We start from the raw sequence: 20043 nt of genomic DNA, 5'->3' as shown, positions 1-20043 counted from the left end.
TATCCTTCATAAAGGGGAGAAACCAAGAGACACTCTGGTTCACAGTAGGCCTCCCACTCTACTGTATGAATTTCTTGTTACCCCTCTCATACTGAAATTTCTTCTGAAATCTTTGGCGAGAAAGGTGACAGTGATCCTCATTGATCCCTTTTGGCCCTAACAGGTGTGGCTCCCCTTCCTCTGGTCTTATCTGGTTCACAATCCCTGGTTGGTGGGGCCAGTTCCATATCTTCTCTCTCACCCATCTGGGTTGCCTGACCAGGACATTCATACCCTCAAACTAACTGCATAATTTCTCCAGTTTCATTGGTGGCTAGGCAGTCCAGGCGTTTTTCCCCCAAGTTAGTCACATTTTTATCTTTTGTCAAACATCCTCTACTAGAAAGTTATATACAAGCAAATGGAAATTATTTTTATCTGGGTTTCAGTCAAGAACCTAGATCCTTTCTCAGACCCTCTTTTAGCCATTCTGGATTTCCTAGCATCTATTTTTCATGATGGAGCCAGTTACTCCACTATTAAAGTGCAGCTTGCAGACATGTCCAGTTTTCATAATAGGGAAATCATTCTTCCATCACCTCCATTAGGCTGTCAAAGCTTTTTTATGGGTACCTTCCTTCTTTGACCTCTGCTCAGAGATCCTGTCCTCCCCAGGACTTCAACATTTAGTTACAGGCCTTAACCAGTTCTCTCTTTAAACCTGCAGCTAAAGTTGAGTTAAACTTTTTGTCAAGGAAGACTTTTTTCTGGTAGCTATCACCTCTGCTAGGAGAGTTGCAGAACTACAGATCCTCTCTATTAAACCTTCTTATTTGGTTTTGCACAAGGACAAAGTTACCTTGAAAACTAATTCTTCCTTTCTTTCAAAGGTGGGTTCTGACACAACAGTTAACCAGTCTATCAACCTTCCTGTTTTCTTTCCAGATTTCTCCAATAAAGGTGACTTAATATGGTACATTTGCTGGATGTACATCGACTGCTACATTTCTATTTATACTGTACTGTGAAGGTTAGAAAGGCTGCTTATTTATTTGACTGCCTTTTCTCAACTACTTGGAAAAGGGGTTTGCAAAGTGATGCTTTCCTTCGGGTTATCGGATTGTATTTCCCATGTTTACAGAGTGAAAAGTTTATCCTTGGTTAAACCTCCTAAGGCTCGCTCAACTAGATCTGTGGCTACTTTTGCAATTTTCTTCTCCAATGTTTTGTTGGTTGATATTGTTTGGTCCGGTGTTCATATCTTCATATCTTATTTTACACTGGATTTACAGTCAAGGTCGAGAGTCTTCTTTGGTTCGGCTGTGCTCTGGAATATCCTTCCATGAGACCACCCAAGTGTACTGATAGCTGAGGACTGACTTCCATCTATTGAGGAACAGACAGAAGAGAGAAAATCAGATAAGAAAGTTATGTACTTACCTTAACATTAGATTTGTATTGTCTGCTTCCATCCTTCCTCAACTTCTGTCCCTCCTTTGCCCTTCCTAAAAGTTTTCTCCCTTGACTCCTGGTGTGACTGTACTGGAATACCTTGGCTTGATCATAGGAGATTACTAGGCTAATGGCTCTAGAGCTCTTACAAGCATAGTCAAGAGTTTATCCCCAAAAAAGAAACCTTAATCAGCACCTGTCACCTCTGTCAGTAAGGGACACAGGTGAAACCCCTGGGACAAATTTGTGGTTGCCCATCCTCTCATCAAGATTGCGCTTGAAGAGGGTCAATGACGTACTTTGTTTGACATGTATGGGGAGTCTATTCCAGAAACAGGACAGCTTCTGGGAGACAAACCTGTCTCTCCAGCAGGTTTTGTTAATGTCACATATTAGATTTAAGCTTTTTGATCAATTACTGTGCGAGGAGTTAGACTTACAGATATGGAGCATCTGTAGTAGAGCAGGGTCTGAGATTGCCTTATAGGCTTGACAAAGATCACCTCTGCGTAATCTGTATGATACAGAGTAGAGTGATAGTGATTTCAGCCTGTCACATAGGACAGGTATTGGAGGCCATGGATTCTCTTTGTGAGAAATTTCTGTGGCATTTCTCCAGTTAGTGCAGGTGTTTGGAGAGGTACATACCAAACGGGGCGCTGTACTCAATTATTGGCCTATTATTGGCTTAATGAGGGAGGAGTACAGAGAGGTAATAACCTCCTTTTTTCTGGATGCAGTCCCTTTACTTATGAGATGAACCAAGTAAAAGGCTTTTCTGACCACTCCTGCTACATGATGGTCAAATGTGAGATTGTTGTCAACTTGTGTACCCAGGTCTGTCATCACAGGTTTTGTGCTTAGAGGGTTGCCACTAATATGGTAATCAGTAGGGGGCATGTTTTTGCCTTATGGTATGATGATACATTTTTTGCATTTAACTTAAGGTCATGACTTTAGGGCGGCCACAGTGGTGCAGCGGTTAGAGTTGCCGCCTCACAGCAAGAGGTTCTCCGGTATGATCCTCAGCAGGGGTGCCTTCTGTGCGGAGTCTGCATGTCCTCCCTGTGGTCGCGTGGGTTTCCTCCCGATGCTCCGGTTTTCTCCCACATCCCAAAGACATGCTGTAGGTGGATTGGATACTCTAAATTGGCCGTAGGCATGATTGTGTGCATGTGTGTGCCTTCTGTGGAAGGTTGGGCACCGGGCTGGCAACTCGACACCATAAAACTCCTCTGCCAATCATGAGCGGACAGGTGATCTGCTGTGGTGACCCCTTACCGGGAAAAGCCGAAAGAAGAAGAAGAAGAACTTAAAGCCATGACTTTGGCACCAGTCATTTGTTGCTATGAGTCCCTCTTGAAGTAGTTAACATCGTTTGGTGAGTCAGTGACAGCACCCAATTTACAGTCGTCCTCAGACTTGGTCAGCCACAGGCCTTTTGTGTTTACCTGGACCTCTGAGAAGTAGATGCCAAACAATAGGGGTCCCAGGACAGATCCTTGGGGGACACCACTAGTGACAGGTCTACTGTCAGAGGTAGTGGTACCTATTTTGACCTTGTGGGTCCTATCAGTGAACCATTTGGCCACCCACCTGATGAGATAGGGATTTACGCCAAGTTCTGTTAGCTTTTCGATGATGCCCAAATGGAGGGTTGTGTCAAAGGCTTTGGCCAAGTCAAGGTAAGCTGTATGTACTGACTGTCCCTCATCCAGTGCCTTGGTGACAGTCTCAAAAAAGTCAACCAGGTTCAACAGGCAAGATTTGCCCTTGACAAATCTGAACTGGGTGGGGGTCAAGTGCTTGGAGATTGTCTGAGTCCTTGTTTATGAAGTCCATAATAATACGCTCCATGGCCTTGCAGATCAGACTTGTCAAGCTAATGGGGGCGATAGTTTCCAGGGTCAGTAGTGTCACCACCTTTGTGCAAGGGGATGACAATGGCAGTTCTCCACTCTGCTGGAATGAAGCCTGTTCTTAGGCTATGGTTGAATAGGGTGCTCAGTGGTGAGGCTAGTGCTTGCTGGAGATGTTGCAGAATACAGCCTGGGATACTATCAGGTCCCATGGAAGCTGTGTTCTTTGCCTTGGATAGTCCCTTTAACACTTGATCTATCGAAATGTGAGGTGTGGGGCAAGTATCAGGGATGTCAAATGGGCCTTTGGTGTGGGACAGGGGGTGAGGTTTCCGCTGATCCTTTCTGCTAGCAGGTTGCTAAGTCAGCAGGATCAGTGTAAGTGGTACCATTAAGAACTAATTTGGAACAAACCTGGGCTTTGCCATGGAGGTTTCTGACATAACTGAAAAAAGCTTTGTGGTTAGCCTTTGTTTTGGAGGCTAGTTTTAATTCATAATTGGCTTTGTAGGTTTTCTCAAGTGATCTTATTTGCTTGTTGAGGCTAAGGAGGGAGTTTTTTCAGTTGGGAATTTGTGCCTTTTTACCCTTGGACAACAGTTTCTTCCTTTTGTTGTAAAGCCTGATAGAGGATGTCCACCACATAGGTTTGTGTTTCCTGGTTTGGGGAAAACTTAGATCTGAGCTAAGTCTGTTATTGCATGAGGTTATAAGTAATGGAAGGCGTCTGAGCACTGGATCCAAAGTCTGAGAATGACCAAAGTTGGATCCAAGACTGAGCTGATAATCCATCCATTGAGGAAGGATGGAAGCAGACAGCACAGATCTATTAATATGATAAGTACATAACTTTCATTTTAAATTTACAACTGCAATCTTTCCCTGAATTATTAAATTGCACTGATCTTTATATTCTTTATATAGTTTTATGTTTTTATGTTTTAATTTTGTCATCCTGTTCTGTTGAGCGTTTCTCCCCAGGCCTTCACTGAAAATGTTTTTTATGCCTAGTTGGAGCACCCTTGTCAGTAGATGCAAAATAAAGTTAAATAAATAACAATTTTTTTCATGCAGTATACTGTTTTCCACAATGTACATTCACTACAAAATTAATTAAATTGCTAAAGCCCTGCCTTAACCTTAAGCCTCACTTATTCTCTTGGACATTATTGTGCACATATTGATCCCATAAATTCCATGTATTTCTATGCAATTTGCTACTTCCCTTTTCTAAAGATCCCAACTACAGTTCTTTTATCTCCTTTACAATATTCAGTACTTCAGTTAGTGTTACTTTTTTGGAAGCAGATAGCATTAAACGTAGCAGCCTCTCTTTGTTTAGGGAATTCAGCTAAAAAGGACAATTTTCCTTAGTTACAACCATGTGCTGCCTCAAATTGTCTGACAGAGTATTCTCTAGGAAATCTTTAAAATGTGCCAGTTTGTTAACACTCCCAAAAACATCCTCCTAGTTATCTTTCTATTTCCCATTACACTTTAATTCTCCGAAGTCTACTTGTTGTGTAAAAGTACATATATAAACACTTCCAAGCAAAATTCCTAAACCTTCTAAACTTTGTTGCATACTTGGGAGCCACACAAATATCTTCCCATTGTTCCTTTGTAAATTGCTTTTTCATCTCTCTTTCTAATCTTTTCTAACCTCCTCTGATTGATTCTTGTAGTTATCATGCAGTATTTTATATAGCCTACTAATTATCCCTTTTTAACAGCAGCTTCTGTTGCAGTATATCAGACATGGGAATTATGGGTCTACCTGCATGGTGCACAGACAGTTTGTGTGTAGTACCACGCCATCTGTCAATTGATCAGAAAGGAATCCTGTCTGGTTGCTTTAACAGGCACCATATGGAGCAAGTGAGGTTTTGAAAGCAATGTGAATGCAATCAAGTCACCTCCAGAGCCTGAGGGAAGTAGGCTGCATGTTAGAATGCACATATAGAAGTAGCTGTCTCCTCTGCTACCCATGGAAAGAATATATGCTCCTCCACACATTGCAGCATCACATCAAGCTGATGGTATAGGATTTGCAAGGCTGACTCCTGCTGAACTCCTAATATGTCCCTTGTCAGACTCAAGAAGGTCCTAGTAGCAAAGATGGATAATTCTACATGACACCTTTGTATCCACAAGGATAAGTATTTCATACATCCCCCTTGAGTTCATGTGAGGGTAGCACATGTATACTAACTTCCATATTTAGTGTCTCCCCACAAGGTAGCAGTTGTTAATATCCTGATCGTGAAAGTTATGGTATGTTAGCTACTGGTGGCCCTACTACAATGTAGTGGGCGAAGACACACAGCATCAGGGACACCTTGGCTCCAAAGTTGGCCACTACAGTTGCCTTTCAGATAATGCTAATGCTGTTTTTTGTATCATAGCATGAGCAAAACTCCTTTACACCAGAAAAGTTTGGTGTATAGAATAAATAATCATTGTGGCTCACAGTAGAAATTTTGCTGATTTCTGAATTATCTTACCATGTTTGATTTTGTCATTTACATACATGATGGCTCTCACTAGCATTTCCATAATAATTTGAATCTCATTATGCTGTTATTAACATGCAAGACATACCATGCCATTAGCGTGATTGAGCTATGCCTGTTTTTGAATTGCCCCATCCTGCATGTTGTCACTTACCTCACCTTACGGTTTCATGTACCACACTACTCAGTTTTTTTCTGAATACCCCCATGCTCCAAATTTTTAATAGTACTAATATAATTTTTTTCTCTTTTTGCCTCTGCTGTTTGTCGATTATCAGCCCACACCACAGTCAATAGGCCCATTTGTTTCCCTGTCACCAGAATGAGCTTTGGCCAAGGAAGGGGCCATCATTCAGTCAGCCATCAAAGGTGGTTTGAGGTTTTCTTTTTTGGTGCTTATGTCCCTGTTGTGCAACCTGGTGAGGTGCTGGGGACTGATGTTCATTGGGATGACAGTGGAGGATGTGCCCTCACTTTTGCAGGGGGTTTTCCCTACAGGCATAAGCAGTGAACTTCCCCATCATGACCAGGAAGTTAGCACTACCCATTGTGCTCCCAAGTATATGCATTCCTTCTGTTTTTTCCAGGAGAGGCTGGTAGACCTTCCCTCTTTACTCCATCACCTCCGTCCCTGGCTCCCTCAGCATCAGGGCTGCTAATCGTGTCCTGGTCATTTATGCAGTTAGGAGCCTGTCCTGTTCACCATGGAGCCAGATTAAGAATATAGGTGAAAATGTTGATATTTATGTCTACTCATGCTAAAGGCAAGTACAGAACTGCATTTCTTACCGGTTCCCCAGTGATATTCAGTGTCATATTTTGCCAGAATCCATCATTTGTTATACTTTACATTGCATTGATATAAAATATATGCAGTCCTATTTGGTGTTTGATTGTATATGATTTACCTGGAGATAGTATTGTTATGGTGCAATTAAAATATACATAAATAACAATGATTTACTTGTTAGTTTTGAGTCAAGAATAACACTTCCGGATGTGCAAAACATTTCCCCATTTATTTCAGTCAAACAAATCACAGCTCTTGGAGACTACCTTCACAAAGTTTTCAAATCAGTCTCACCAAGCAGAAAAACATACAGTTTATATACTGTTTCTTATCAGTAGCATGCATGCAGAATCCTGACATTTTATATTAGTTAACAAATAGGGTCACTGCAGACCCTCATGCCTCTCGCTTACTGTTGCGTGTGAACACTTAACAACTGTGGTTTAGTAACAGTACTGTTTTAGAAACACAAACCACCTGGCTTAACAAACTGTTTTGTTTTTCGACCTTGTATCTTCGAGTACTGGTACAAGCAATCTCCCCAACATTCCTTGTAACTACTCATCTCCCAGCCTAAGGAGGCCAGAGCTCACATAAAACAAAATCCTTTCACACTGTTTTCTTTCCTCCCTTCATGAACATTCCAGAACCAGACTCTGTTGATCATAGTAACATCCCTTAACCCATTCAGCACTTTCTTTATCTTCAGTTATCTGTTAATACACTTATAGCTTGATATTAGAATGCAGTTGTAAAACACTGGAAATACTACAACTTAGATAACTGTGGTTTATAGCATCTTTACTACATATTGTTTTTAAAATAAACAATTTGTAAATGTTTTTAAAATAAACAATTTATAAACATTTCATTTGATTCATTTGTGAGGAAATTGTAGATTAATATTCATTTTGTGAAGAATAATCATGAGAAATATATTTTCCCTAGTAGTATAATATGAATAAAAACTATATATTTTTTTCCCTTAAGCTCCCAGCAGAAAGATAAGGATAGGAGGATCACGTTTGCTACAGATTAAAGGCGCACGGAGTTTTCGGGTGAAGAAGGGAGGATCCCTGTCCAGCATACGTAGAGCAGGCAGCCTGAAAAGTACTAAACTGTCTCGGCATGACTCAGAATCTGAAAATGAAGAAGTGATGCTTTCCCAAAGCAGAGACACTGTGACTGATATAGGTAACAGTAATTCTTAACTACTGCTTCCCATATGAAGATTGCATGTTTGACATATGATAGATTGCTTTTGTCTGGGCAGCTGCATGTAATATAAGCTTATCTTACAACACTATACTAAAATTACAGCAGCAAGTGTGCTGAATTTATTTTAAAATAATGTTTGTTTTGTGCGTGTGTATGTGTTTATATGTCCATAGTTTACATATTTTATATATATGTATATATATATATATATATATATATATATATCTGCATGTGTGTGTGTGTGTGTATGTATATGTATTTATTATATGTTAAATGGTATTGTTTTAATTTTGTAAGGGTTTGTGTACTACATTGTGATGTCCTGACTGAAATCACAGCTGTAGTATTAACCCCCAAGAAGAACTTGCTAAAGTACGATATGACACAACCCAAGACACTCCAAATGTTGTTGTTGTTGTTTGTCTTTCGGCTTTTCCCGGTTAGGGGTCGCCACAGTGGAACTCCAGTCCGCTAATAATTGGCAGTTGGTTTTTATGGTGTCGAGTTGCCAGCCTGACGCCCAGCCTTCAACGAAGGCACGCCCATTCAATGCATGTCTTTCGAACGCCCACTCGACCGCGGGGAGGACATGCAGACTCTATACAGAAGGCCCTCCCAACCCAAGCCGAGAATCTAACGGGAGAACCTGTTGCTGTGAGGCAACAATGCTACCGCTGCACCACCGTGGAACACTCCAATTACGCTGTACATTTCACCTATGCCAATCCTTATCTGTGAATAGCTCAAATAAAGGATTAATCAGCATAATCCAAAATGCAAAAATAGTGTCAACCAAAGATCACTTGAGGTTTAAAAGGCTTAACTTTTATTAGCCAACTAAGCAGATCACAAGCTTTCATTCCTAAACTGGAATTTCATCAGAATCTAATAGCTTAGTTGTCTCTTATCCTTTTATACCCATTCATTAAAGGAATAGGTCTAGCAAACAATTAAATGCAAAAAAGACCTTTACTAAATCACACTTCATTAAAAAGACCGGTGTAGTGTCGCAAAATAACATACTTTTCTAGAAGTGTACTTAGGTCCTTAAGTGTCTAGTACCTGGCATTGTAATATTTATTTTCCTTGAAGAACTCAGAGGTGCTGCTAGACTGCTGTTATAGTTCAGGTGATTTGAATGTTTTACTACATATCTTCCAGAATAATCACAGATGCTTTACCAGACTGTGAATGGAACTAAACTGTTTTGAATTTGTACATATATGTATATAGTCTGTTGAAATGCTAACCTGTCTTATGTTACTTGCATTATAGCTTGTCACTGTTAGTTTCTTACGTAGTTAATAGTTTGTGAACTTAGCTGCCTAGCCTCCTTCATACCTGTATCTCCTGTACTGCTTTTTCAATCTACCCAGCCACTTCATAACTCTTTACCTCCTTCTACTAACCCCTTCAATACTGTGGAAACCCAACTGTGCAGTACTTGCATGTTTTAATCTGTTCAGCTATCTTACCATTACTTGTCTAGCATACTCTGGTACTGACACACGTCACCAGAACACCTCCCACCCCCTCAACTTAGCTCTTTTATCTTGGTATCACTCTATCTTCTCTCCAGTAGTACCCTATACTATCTAATCCACTCCCACTACAACTTTCCACTTATTCCAGCATTTTTGTTCTGTCTTACAGCTCCCACCAGTCACTTCTAGCTTACCAACTTTAATTCTTCCCACTACTCCTCGACCTTCCCTATTTCGCAGCTGCTCTACCTGGCTTCTCTGCTGCATCTATTGCCTTTATAGCTAACCTTCTGTACTGCACCCCCTCTTCACTACCTCTTCCTGTAATCCTCACCCAGTCTGATCCAACCCCTATTAACTAACACCTCCCATCGCTTACCATACTGTACCCCCACCCATCTGCCCACACTCACTAACCCCATTCCCCCCATTCAAACTAACCCCACGTAACTTCCCTCATCCATACTCCCACCATACTCCCATTTCACACCTTACCCCTCAACATGTTCCTCCTTCTCTGTTCACCCTTTCTTCTTTTTCTCCTGTTTAACCTCACCTCCTATCACACTCAGCTAAACCTACATCCCTACACCCCTATCTCCTCTCAACAAACTACAAATACCAATTACCACTAATCCTGTCGTCTATCACCTGCACTCTTCCCTTGCGCTGAATACACACTCCCCAAGATCAAATTGCCTACAGCTATCTCCCCACAGAACAAAATTAAACAAAAATTTCTCCCACCCTACATCATTTTATCTTTTCTCCTCCACCCTCACAACAGCTTTCAACTCTCAGATGATATCCACCCCAACCCTGGCCCACACTTTAACTCATCTCATCCTACCACTGCTACAAACACACTTCCACAAGCATCTAATTATGGTCTCAAACACCTCTCCTTCTACTCTATAAAGATCCACAGCATCCTTAACAAGACATCAGAATTCCACTCTTGGATAGCTGAACACTCTCCCAACATAATCGCTCGCTCAGAAGCATGGCTTAAACCTAATAACACTGACAGTGAATTTCTCTCCTCTGAATACAATGTTCTACATCTTGATAGAACTCATAAAAAAGGAGGAGGTGTTGCCATCATGTACTCAGACCTCCTAACCCCCCCCCCCATATCACCCCACCCACCTCTTTTCACCCTGCTGAACTTATTATTGGTAACTTTAAACTCAACGACCATAAAACCATAACTATAGCTGCCATCTACATAACCCCTGGAGAAAACATGCCCATACTAGAGCAAATTCTTTACTGGATTGCTGACAATATACCTAACAAAACTATAATATTAGGTGATGTCAGCATCAACTGGTTTCCCCTCGTGTTTAACACTTCTGCTACTAGCATCCACCTATATGGTTACACCCAACTTATGTCCTCCCCCACCTTTCTTTATAAATCCACTGATACTTATTCTACCCTTGACTGGATTATGGTCTCCCATCCTAATGTCTGTCACCACCCTGAATCCCTTCCAGACTCAGTCAGTGACCACACTTCTATGGGCATCCTAAGATACTCCCCACACCTCTCTCAACCTCATATACCTAAGGAATGCCAAAAACTAGCAAACTTTAACCCTCATACTTTCAATAATTATCTCTCTGCAATCGACTGGTCCTGCCTTTCATCCATCCATCCCTCCCTCTCAATGAAGCTGTTCTTCAGTTCATCTCCATCTTTCTAAATGCACTCAACACCCTTGCCCCTCTCAGAACAGTCAGAGTCAAATCACTCTGTTCTCCTTGGCTCACTAACTCTTTCCGGTCTCTCATCCATAAAAGAGATTCTGCCTGGAAACTCTGGATTAAGACTAAATGTCTCACACACCTCCAAAAATATAGAGAACTCTGAAACCTAACCAATTGTAAAAAGAACTGCTATCACATACCCCTAACTACTGACCCAAGAAACCCCCAAAAATTCTGGAAAACTATTAACCAAATTCTCCACCCTGGTAATCCCTCAACTCCCAACCCCTGGCCTAAAACACATGCCATGAAACTGCATCCATCTTCAATTCATACTTTATTGGTTCCATCAGCAAACTTGTGCAAACTACTAACCCTACCACCCCCCCATATACAAAACAGCCCATTCTCATTAAAACCCATCCCAAAAAGTTATATCAAAAGGCTACTTTTTAAAGTCAAACCATGCACACCCTCAGCTGATAACTTACCACCTCTCTTCCTAAAGGCAGACGCTAACTCCATTGCATCCCCAGTCTCCATCCTCATAAACTGTTCAGTCACAGAATCCGCCATCCCAACTGTTTGGAAAAAATTCCATATCATACCAGTACACAAAGGTGGAAATTCAGTGGAGCTCTCTAATTATTGACCCATTGCCATACTCTTCCCTCTCTAAATCCTTGAACATTATGTTCATAAAAAATCATGGCCTGTCTCACTCAAGAAAACCTGATCACTCCTACCCAGCATGGCTTCCGCTACCACCACGGCACCTCTACTGCACTAATTTCCTTTACAAAATCCATCACCCTTGCCAGAGACAATAATATACTAGTGTTCTGCCTCTTCTTAAATCCCTCCAAAGCCTTTGAAACTGTCACTCCATCCTCCCCTCCAAACTGTCTCACCTTAATCTCTCCCACCAACTGTCTCCTGCTTTAACAGCTACCTCAGAGATAGACAGCAATCTAAAAAATGGCTCTCTGTTCTATCCCCCTATCAAAATGGGAGTGCCACAAGGGTCAGTTCTAAGCCCCCTTCCCTTTAACATCTTTACTAACCAACTTCACTCTTGCTGTCCTCAGTCATCCCTCGTACAGTACGCAGACGACTCCTAAATCATCTCCACTGCTGACAACCCCTCTGACCTTCTCACCCTGACACAAACATCTTTAATCTCACTGAAAAATGGCTTTCTGACAGCCAACTCATACTTAACCCTAAAAAGACTAAACAACTTCTCTTTCTCCCTAAATCCCTCTACCATATTAAATCCTCCTTCACCATCTCTTCCCTTAACAACACCACTATAACAGCTGATACCCACACCAAACACCTTGGAGCAGTCATAGATGACCAACTTAAATTTGCCTTCTGTGTACATCACTGTATCAGAAAAAAACATCAAAAGCTTGGCCTTCTGTACAGACAAAAGATTCCTCACACCCAACTTGAGAATTACACTAGCCCAAGCTTACCTTCTCCCTCACCTATTCCATGGCTCACATATCTTAGCTAACCTACAGTCCTCTGTACTCTCTAAACTCAAAACTACCTACAATAAAGTAGCAAGGTTTACAGCTAATCTGCCCTTAAAATCACACCACCGTCACACTCTCAACACTCTCATTTGGCTTGCGTTTCCCAATCAACTCTTATTTATGCATCTTCTCATCATTCATTCTATCCTGAACATGCCCTCCTTCTGCCCTAACCTATCCTCTCTTATCTCCATCTGCAACCCCCCCCAATCCCTCAAAAGCTCAGATCAATGTCTGTTACAGCTGCCTTCTCGCTCTATCATGGAACAAGCTCCCTCTGACCCTCAGAAACATTTCCCATGTCCATGAATTCAAGAAAACTCTTAAAAATCACATAAACAGCACCTGGTCTTGTCTCTGCAATAACCCCACCTGAACCCTTCCTTCTCTTCCACATTACTTTCTTTCCTCTCCTTACTCTCCTTTCCTATTCCTCCCTTCTCCTTTTTATCTCTCTAACACTAACCACCTAACAAATTAATTAACAGTTACCTATGTCTAATTATTCTCTTCATTTCCTAACTTCTGGTAACATTATGCCTATATCCCAACTGCAACTGCCTCATAGTTAACACTCTCACACACTACTGCTGCAAAACATAAGCATTTGAAAAGAAAGCACAGTTCTCCATGGGGAACTATCCTTATGATATTTTATTTTGCTAGCTTATTGTCATTACCTGCCTCAAGATAAATATCTTATACTAAATGTATTTCTTACTGATTTTTTAACTTGTACCTATAAGAACAGTTGTGTTCATTTACTCTGTTGTATATTTTTTGTCCTGTACTACAATCCTGTAATTTTTATTGTATTGTTATTGTATATTAAGTAAATTTCTGTAATTTTTGCTTAATTGTACTGTGGAGCTTTTCTCCACAGCCCTCTGCTGAAAAAGGGCACTACCCCAATCGGACTATCCCAGTCAACAAATGTCAAATAAATGAATAATAACATAAACTGTTACTAAGTCAGCTCGTCCACCAAAAAATACTATTGCTAAAACTCTTAAAAAATATATAATATTAAAATAGTGTAAAAAATTGTTGTTAAATAAATAAATAAATGTATGTGCAGGAGACAGAGTATGCAAATAAATAATTGTCCCAGAGAAACTTGACTATTAACAAACTTGACTATTAACTCAGTTCTATTATGTTGCAAGTTAATCAAACTTAGTTTTAATACAGAATTTATGGACACCATATCATTTAGACCTGGGAAGTTCATGGCATTTAATATTAAAGTGCCATAGAAGTTTCTTAAATTCCATATGGGATTCCCAAACCCTTCCCCTTGGGTCATGAGGAATTTTATCAATAATGGCAAATCAAAAAAAATATATTTTACAACTAGGAGAGTGTTTAAACAAAGCATTATTAGAGCTTAGTGTTCTTATATCATAAACATGTTCATATATCCTTTTTGATAGGTGGCATTCTGTCTTTTTGATATAAAAATAATTGCAACCTTTACAGGCAACAATGTAAGCAGCCCTGGTAGTTTTGCAATTACCTTTTACCAATCTAATTTTACTGTTGACATTGTTATTAATAATAATTTCATCACCTATTTGAATATCCCTAACATTCTGCTGTTCTTTGTTATATTCAATAATAAGTGCTCTACAGTAATTCTGTGATCTAGATTCACCATATTCTTTCTCACTAATAAACATCCCATCAGAACCCAACAGGGGTTTATGTCTAGTACCCCAATTCAAAAGAATGGGGTTACTGATACCCCTAATGAATTTACTGGGCTACCCTCAGTCAGTGAAAACTTGTTTCAGCTGTTTGAATTCCATCACCACATCATTGTATTGTGAAGTTATCTCTTCAACCTGGATAAACTGTCCTTTAATTAAACTTTTGTCTGATTCATAGGATGATAGCTGTTATAATGGCAGTAAGACCTACTAAATGTTGGTTTTCTATAAACCCTAGATGCAAAACCTCCCTCATGTACACTGACCATTGTATCCAAGTAGTTCATGGTCCCATTGTTAAAGTTCCATGTAAATTTAAAAAAAGAGGCGCAGTTGTTTAAGAAATTCACAAATTCTTCAGCCATATCCTTAGTGTTCATCCAAATAATAAAAATGTTGTTTAGATAGTGGAAGTATAATTTGCAGTACTTATAACAAATGGAATTGAACACATAAAGCTTTTCCCAGGCAAGAAGAACCAAATTTGTGTACACTGGGGCACAAATAGCACCCATGGCCACCCCCTTAATTTCTTTAAAATATTCACCTTCAAATAAGATGAAATTATCCAAAACAATATCCATCAAGATCCATAAATTAAATTAATATCCTGACCTGAGAGGAAATTACAATGCAATAAACTTTCAAAAACTAAATCTGAGCCCTCAGGTCTTGGTATGGAGATGAATAGGTCAATAACATCAGTTGTAAGGAAATGAATGATGTGATGCTGTCCTATCTCGCCTTCATTCTTCACTGGTTGGGTTCACAACCGATCCTCGGTTCTGACTTGGCCTTATACAAAAGCTCAGGATCTTCCACTAGCTTGTGGCTGTATCCCAATCCCATCATGCCCTAGGAAAGATTTCCAGATCTCATTTGCCGCTAAACAAGATCAAGTGCTTCCATATTGGCTCTGGCTAAGTGGGAAATTTCTTTACTTATTGTTGAAATAATTTGTCTTTTTGCCTTTCAAAATTTAACTATTATGGTTTATTAGATACTTAGTTTAGAGTGTTCTCTGTTGTGGTTTTTTGCTTCTGGACGACGTTTGTCCGCTAGACCTTTTTTCCCCTCCCTATCCCGGCTTATATTTACTGACTTAAGCCCGTTTTTAGTTAGAGGACTTCTTTTGGTATAATTAGTTAGAATACAAGCTTGTTTCAGTTAGAGAGTTTTGTGAAGTGAATTATTTAAATTTTTTTCCCCCGTTAATTTAAAGTGTCAGCTTGTTTGAATTAGAGGGCTGCCATTGCCCATTTCAAATAGAGGGCTACCTTTTCCCCCCTCCCCCTATAGCTTATGCAGATTCGTTTAAGTTAGAGAACTGCCTCCTTTTTCTACTGTAATTTTTAAGGTTGCTTTGGTGTGCTTCTTGTAGTTTAAAAAAAAAAAAAAAAAAATATATATATATATATATATATATATATATATATATATATATATATATATATATATATAAAATAGTACTAGCCTTAGTTTATTACTATAGTGGTTAGCTGTTGTTATTATTATTGTTGTTGTATATTTTGTACAAAAATATCTAAAGAACCTAAGGAAACTAGACCCTCTGGGTTCAAGAAATGTGTAAAGTGTAACCAGAAAATGTCTCTTACTGATGGTCACATTATTTGTGTATACTGCCTTGAGGCAGTTCATTTACAGGAATCCTGCACCATTTGTCACTCATTCAGCCATAGAGTGCTGTTTGAGAGGAAAAACAAACTGATTGTGAGAGGTTTACTGAAGACCCCCTTTTCTAAAGCTCTTGAAGAAGGTCAGGGCACTACTAAATCGACCAAATTTCCTTCTTATAAGTCCGATAAGTGGGGAAAGAGGTAATCTCCTTCTTCTGCTCAATCGGAGAAGGTTAGAAAATTGACAGAAGTGTCATCTCTGGAACAGAAGACTGCTGGGCCCGGAAAATCTCCATTGGCTCCTTCTGTGTTGGTGCCCATGGAGTTTCAATTACGGAGCCGGTCCTCGGAGTTGGAGCCGCTTTCTCCAACCTTAAGATCTCCTTTGCTGCATTCAGCTAGCTCTCCTGCTCCCTCCTCTCGGTCCTCCAGGAGCCTTTCTGATGATGACGTGGGATTGTGTGGTGCGGAGGCTTTCAAGGACACCGGCACTTGCCAAACTGCTGTCAGCTCCAACTCAGAGGGATTCAGAACTGACCAAGTCTACCCCTTCAGCATCAATTCCTCCTCTGAGCCGACCTGGGAGACTCAGAACCAGAATGTCTGGAACTAACTGTTGTGGAACCGTCGGTGCCGAGACCTGAACTTGAGGAGTCTTGGAGCCGATGCTGTCCGGTTGGGTCTGGGGAGGAGAGTCGTGTCGGACACTTGTCGGATCCAAACTTGTCTTTCGGGGCTTCAGCATAGCATGGGTGAGCTCAGCTCCTACATTGGCCTCAGAGCCAACCCTCTTGGTTCCGGGGATACCTTCTGGCTCTTCTGCGCCAGAGGTTTCTTCGGATCAGGGGTGGGGGGGCTTTTGAGGTGATGAGGAGAGTGCTGTCTCCACAGACAGGTCCACTTTTGGGTCCTGATGTTCTTCCCCCAAAGGCCTTGATGTCTGTCTTGGCACCACTTCATCCGCAGACATGTGGAGACCCCAGGCCTCAGGATGCCCCATTGGGTCAACCCCTCTCTTCCGAAACCTCTCCAGTATAACCTTCTATAGAGGTCCCTCGTAAGAGACTTTTCAAGAGGAAGCATTTAGACTCCCCAGAGGAGTCCATCACTTCTGATACAGACCTTGAGTCAGAATGGTCCCCACGGTCGACCTCTGAGGATGTCTCCTTTGCAGACATCCTGGAAATTCTTAAACAGAGAGGTGGCTGGAAGCCCATCAACCCTTCTGAGGAGGAGTCTGTATACCTGAAGGTCTTTGGATCTCACCCTTCTGCCACTTGGGTGTGTCCGCCTTTCGACAAGCTCTTGGAATTAATTAGTTGAAAGACGTGGGAATCTCCAGACTCAGTGGAACCTGTTCCTCGGAAGCCAAACAAATTTATTACTGCACCTTCAGACAAGGATTTTCTTACCAAGGGTGTCCCAGTAGATGCTATGGTGGTGGCGGCAGCCACCTAAAAGGAACTCTCAGACACATCCTCATTTTTCCATCCCCTGAACAAGAAGTCTTGTACAATGGACAGATATGGAAAGCGCATGTTCTCTTCAGTGACTTTTGCACTCAGATTGCTGAATTATCTGTCTCACTTTACTAGGTTACAGAGAGCTCTCCTAAAAGAACTTGGAGATACTCTTCAAGGTTCAGTAGCGGTAGGGGTATCAGACAAGGGTACCTCTCAGCTATCTACTTTAAACTCTGTGGTTAACTCCTCTTCTTTCTTATGCAGCAGATGGAGCAAGTAGAGTAGTGGGTACAGGAATTTCCCTAAGGAGACATTCCTGGATGCGCTTGTGTGACTTTGCAGAGCCCTTTAAATCTTCTTTTGTTAATGCTCCTTTTGATGGCTCATCCTTACTTTGGCCAGAAGTCAAAGACACACTAACCAGGTGTGAGCAAGAAGGAAAAACTCTGTCTGCCATAACAGTCCATTTTTCCCTACCTTCTAGACCTTACCCAAAAGGTCAAAAGGGAGGAAAAATGTGGTTCCAAAAATCCCAGAGAGTTTTTTAGAACACACATGGTGATTCTTCCCCTAAGGGGGAGAGGAGGAAGCAGTAATGGGAGATGCTGACCATGCAGCATAGGGGGTCCACAAGCTCAGGGCGACAGGGAATCATTCCATGGTAAGCCCTTTCAGCGCTCCTGAAAGGAGGCCCATCTGTCTGTCTCTGGAGGCAGTCGGGCCAGGGGGTCATATCTTTTTACCCAAAAGCCTGGCTTGAAATAACAAAAGACAAGTGGGTACAAAGCATCGTATCCAGAGGCTACTCTATACCCATTTCCTTCCCCATCCCAAATATAAAAAACATCCCTGACATTCCACCCAGTCAAAGGGAACAGGCAACTCTAGAAATTTAAAAGTTGCTAGACAAGAGAGTCATCCAGACAGTCCCCGCAGACCAAATAGAATCCAGAACTTATTCAAGGTTCTTTTTAGTTCCAAAGAAAACAGGGGACTGGAGACCCATACTGGATTTCAGCAGATTAAACAAATCTGTAAGAAAAACAAAGTCCCGGATGGTAACACTGCAATCAGTACTCCCCTTTTTGGAAAAAGACTATTGGATCTGCTCTGTAGACCTCCAGGATGTATACTACCACATAAAAATGGACAGGACATCCAGGTGTCATCTCTGTTTTTGGTTGGGAGCCAGTCACTGCCAGTTTCAGGCTCTGCCCTTTGGTCTCACTACAGCCCCCAGAGTGTTCACCAAGTGTATGGCAGTGGTCATGGCTCAGTTGAGACATCTAGGATGTTCATTGTGTTTCACTGTTGCAGTCCTAACCAATGGGTTATCCGGCTCCCGGTAGCCCTCGATCGGCCAGAATACCAAGTAAATATGACATTGGCTGTCGTCGGTTGTAAAAGGACATCAGAACGTCTGATACAAAAGGAGGCAACCGACGTCACTTCCTCAGTCTTCCTTGCTGCAGAGCCCAAAGCAGAAGCAATTTTGCATGAGTGCCAGTCAGTCTTTTACCTTTTTTGGTTTCTGACTACAGAGTTGAAGTCAACTGCAGCTAAGTACCCTGTTGGGGATCCTCTTTTCTTGCCTTAACGAATGTCAGAAAAAGTTAATTGTCTTGCCTGTGGAAAGCAGATTCCCAATAGAGATTTTCATTCCTATTGTATTATTTGTTTAGGCCTTGACCATGACGTTCCTAATTGTGATCTCTGTGCTTCCTTTAATCCACGTAATATTTGCCGTCGGGCTAAGCTTTTAGCTAAGCATTTTGGAGTGTGGCCTAAGTTTGTCAGTATGGCTTCCGCTGGTCTTCAGGCTTCAGATGTTTCTAAGAAGCGTAAGGATAAGGACCATGACAGGCTTCAGAGGGTCAAGTCTTCCGATGATAATAAGTTGGTCATCAGCCCTGCGATAGCCAGTGATGCGCCTTTGCAGCCCCTGCAGTCCATGTCTTTTCAATCACAGGCCTCGGTTGAGGCCATTTCAGAGTCCCCCAAGTCTCCGGCTTCTATTTTGTCTTTGGACCTTCCGCCTGTCGCCTCTTTAGCTGGATCCAGAGCTGCTAAACTGGCGCCAGTTTCCAAGGCCTCCGTTCTTTGTTCTGACAGCAGGCTCATACCGACGACCTCTTCCTTGACTTTGGCGGTGGCCAAGCCTCCCGAGTCCTTCAGACTTGCAAATAAATCCTCCAGTCATAAGCCTGTGAAGAAACGGGCTCTAGCTTCCTCACGTTCCCATCAGTCTCAAATGGTTAGAATGGCTAATGACCTTTTGACTCTTATTAGGGGTTCTCAGCCTCCTCCTTCAAAAAGGGTTAGGGATGTTTCTCCAGAAGTTTTATCTTATTCAGGTTCTGATAACTCTAGCATTTTTGCTGATGAAGAGGAAGTTTCCCAGGTTTTTTCTCCTTTTGAGGATTCAGATGCAGAGGAATCCATTCCCTCTGATTCTCCTCCAGAGGATTTCTCTTTTGGTGATACTTTGAATACTCTTAGGGAGCATTTTAAATGGGAAAGTCAGGATTATCCCCAGTCTAAGAAAAGAGTCAGGGAGTTTTTGGATTTGCCTCAGCATAAGCCTCTGGCTATTCCTCCAGGGTTGGAAATAGTTGATGATGTTTTTCTGGAAAATTCCTTGACTCCAAATTCGGTTCCTCCTGCTCTCAGGAAGCCTGACAGG

General features: G+C 41.5%; 1 protein-coding gene across 1 annotated transcript in view; it reads left to right on the top strand.

The window, feature by feature from the left end:
- The window catches only part of UNC80 (unc-80 homolog, NALCN channel complex subunit), a 5631640-nt gene that overhangs the window by 2901185 nt on the left and 2710412 nt on the right, over window positions 1–20043 (top strand). Inside the window, exon 28 of the mRNA XM_044060513.1 lies at window positions 7584–7787. Coding sequence (XP_043916448.1) covers window positions 7584–7787 — 204 coding nt within the window. The remainder of the gene's footprint in view (window positions 1–7583; window positions 7788–20043) is intronic.

The sequence above is a fragment of the Protopterus annectens genome, chromosome 2.part0, assembly GCF_019279795.1.
Source record: "Protopterus annectens isolate FY-2018-M chromosome 2.part0, PAN1.0, whole genome shotgun sequence".
Taxonomy (NCBI): Eukaryota; Metazoa; Chordata; order Ceratodontiformes; family Protopteridae; genus Protopterus; species Protopterus annectens.
The sequence above is the reverse complement of the archived record's forward strand: the minus strand, read 5'-3'. Positions and strand labels throughout refer to the sequence as shown.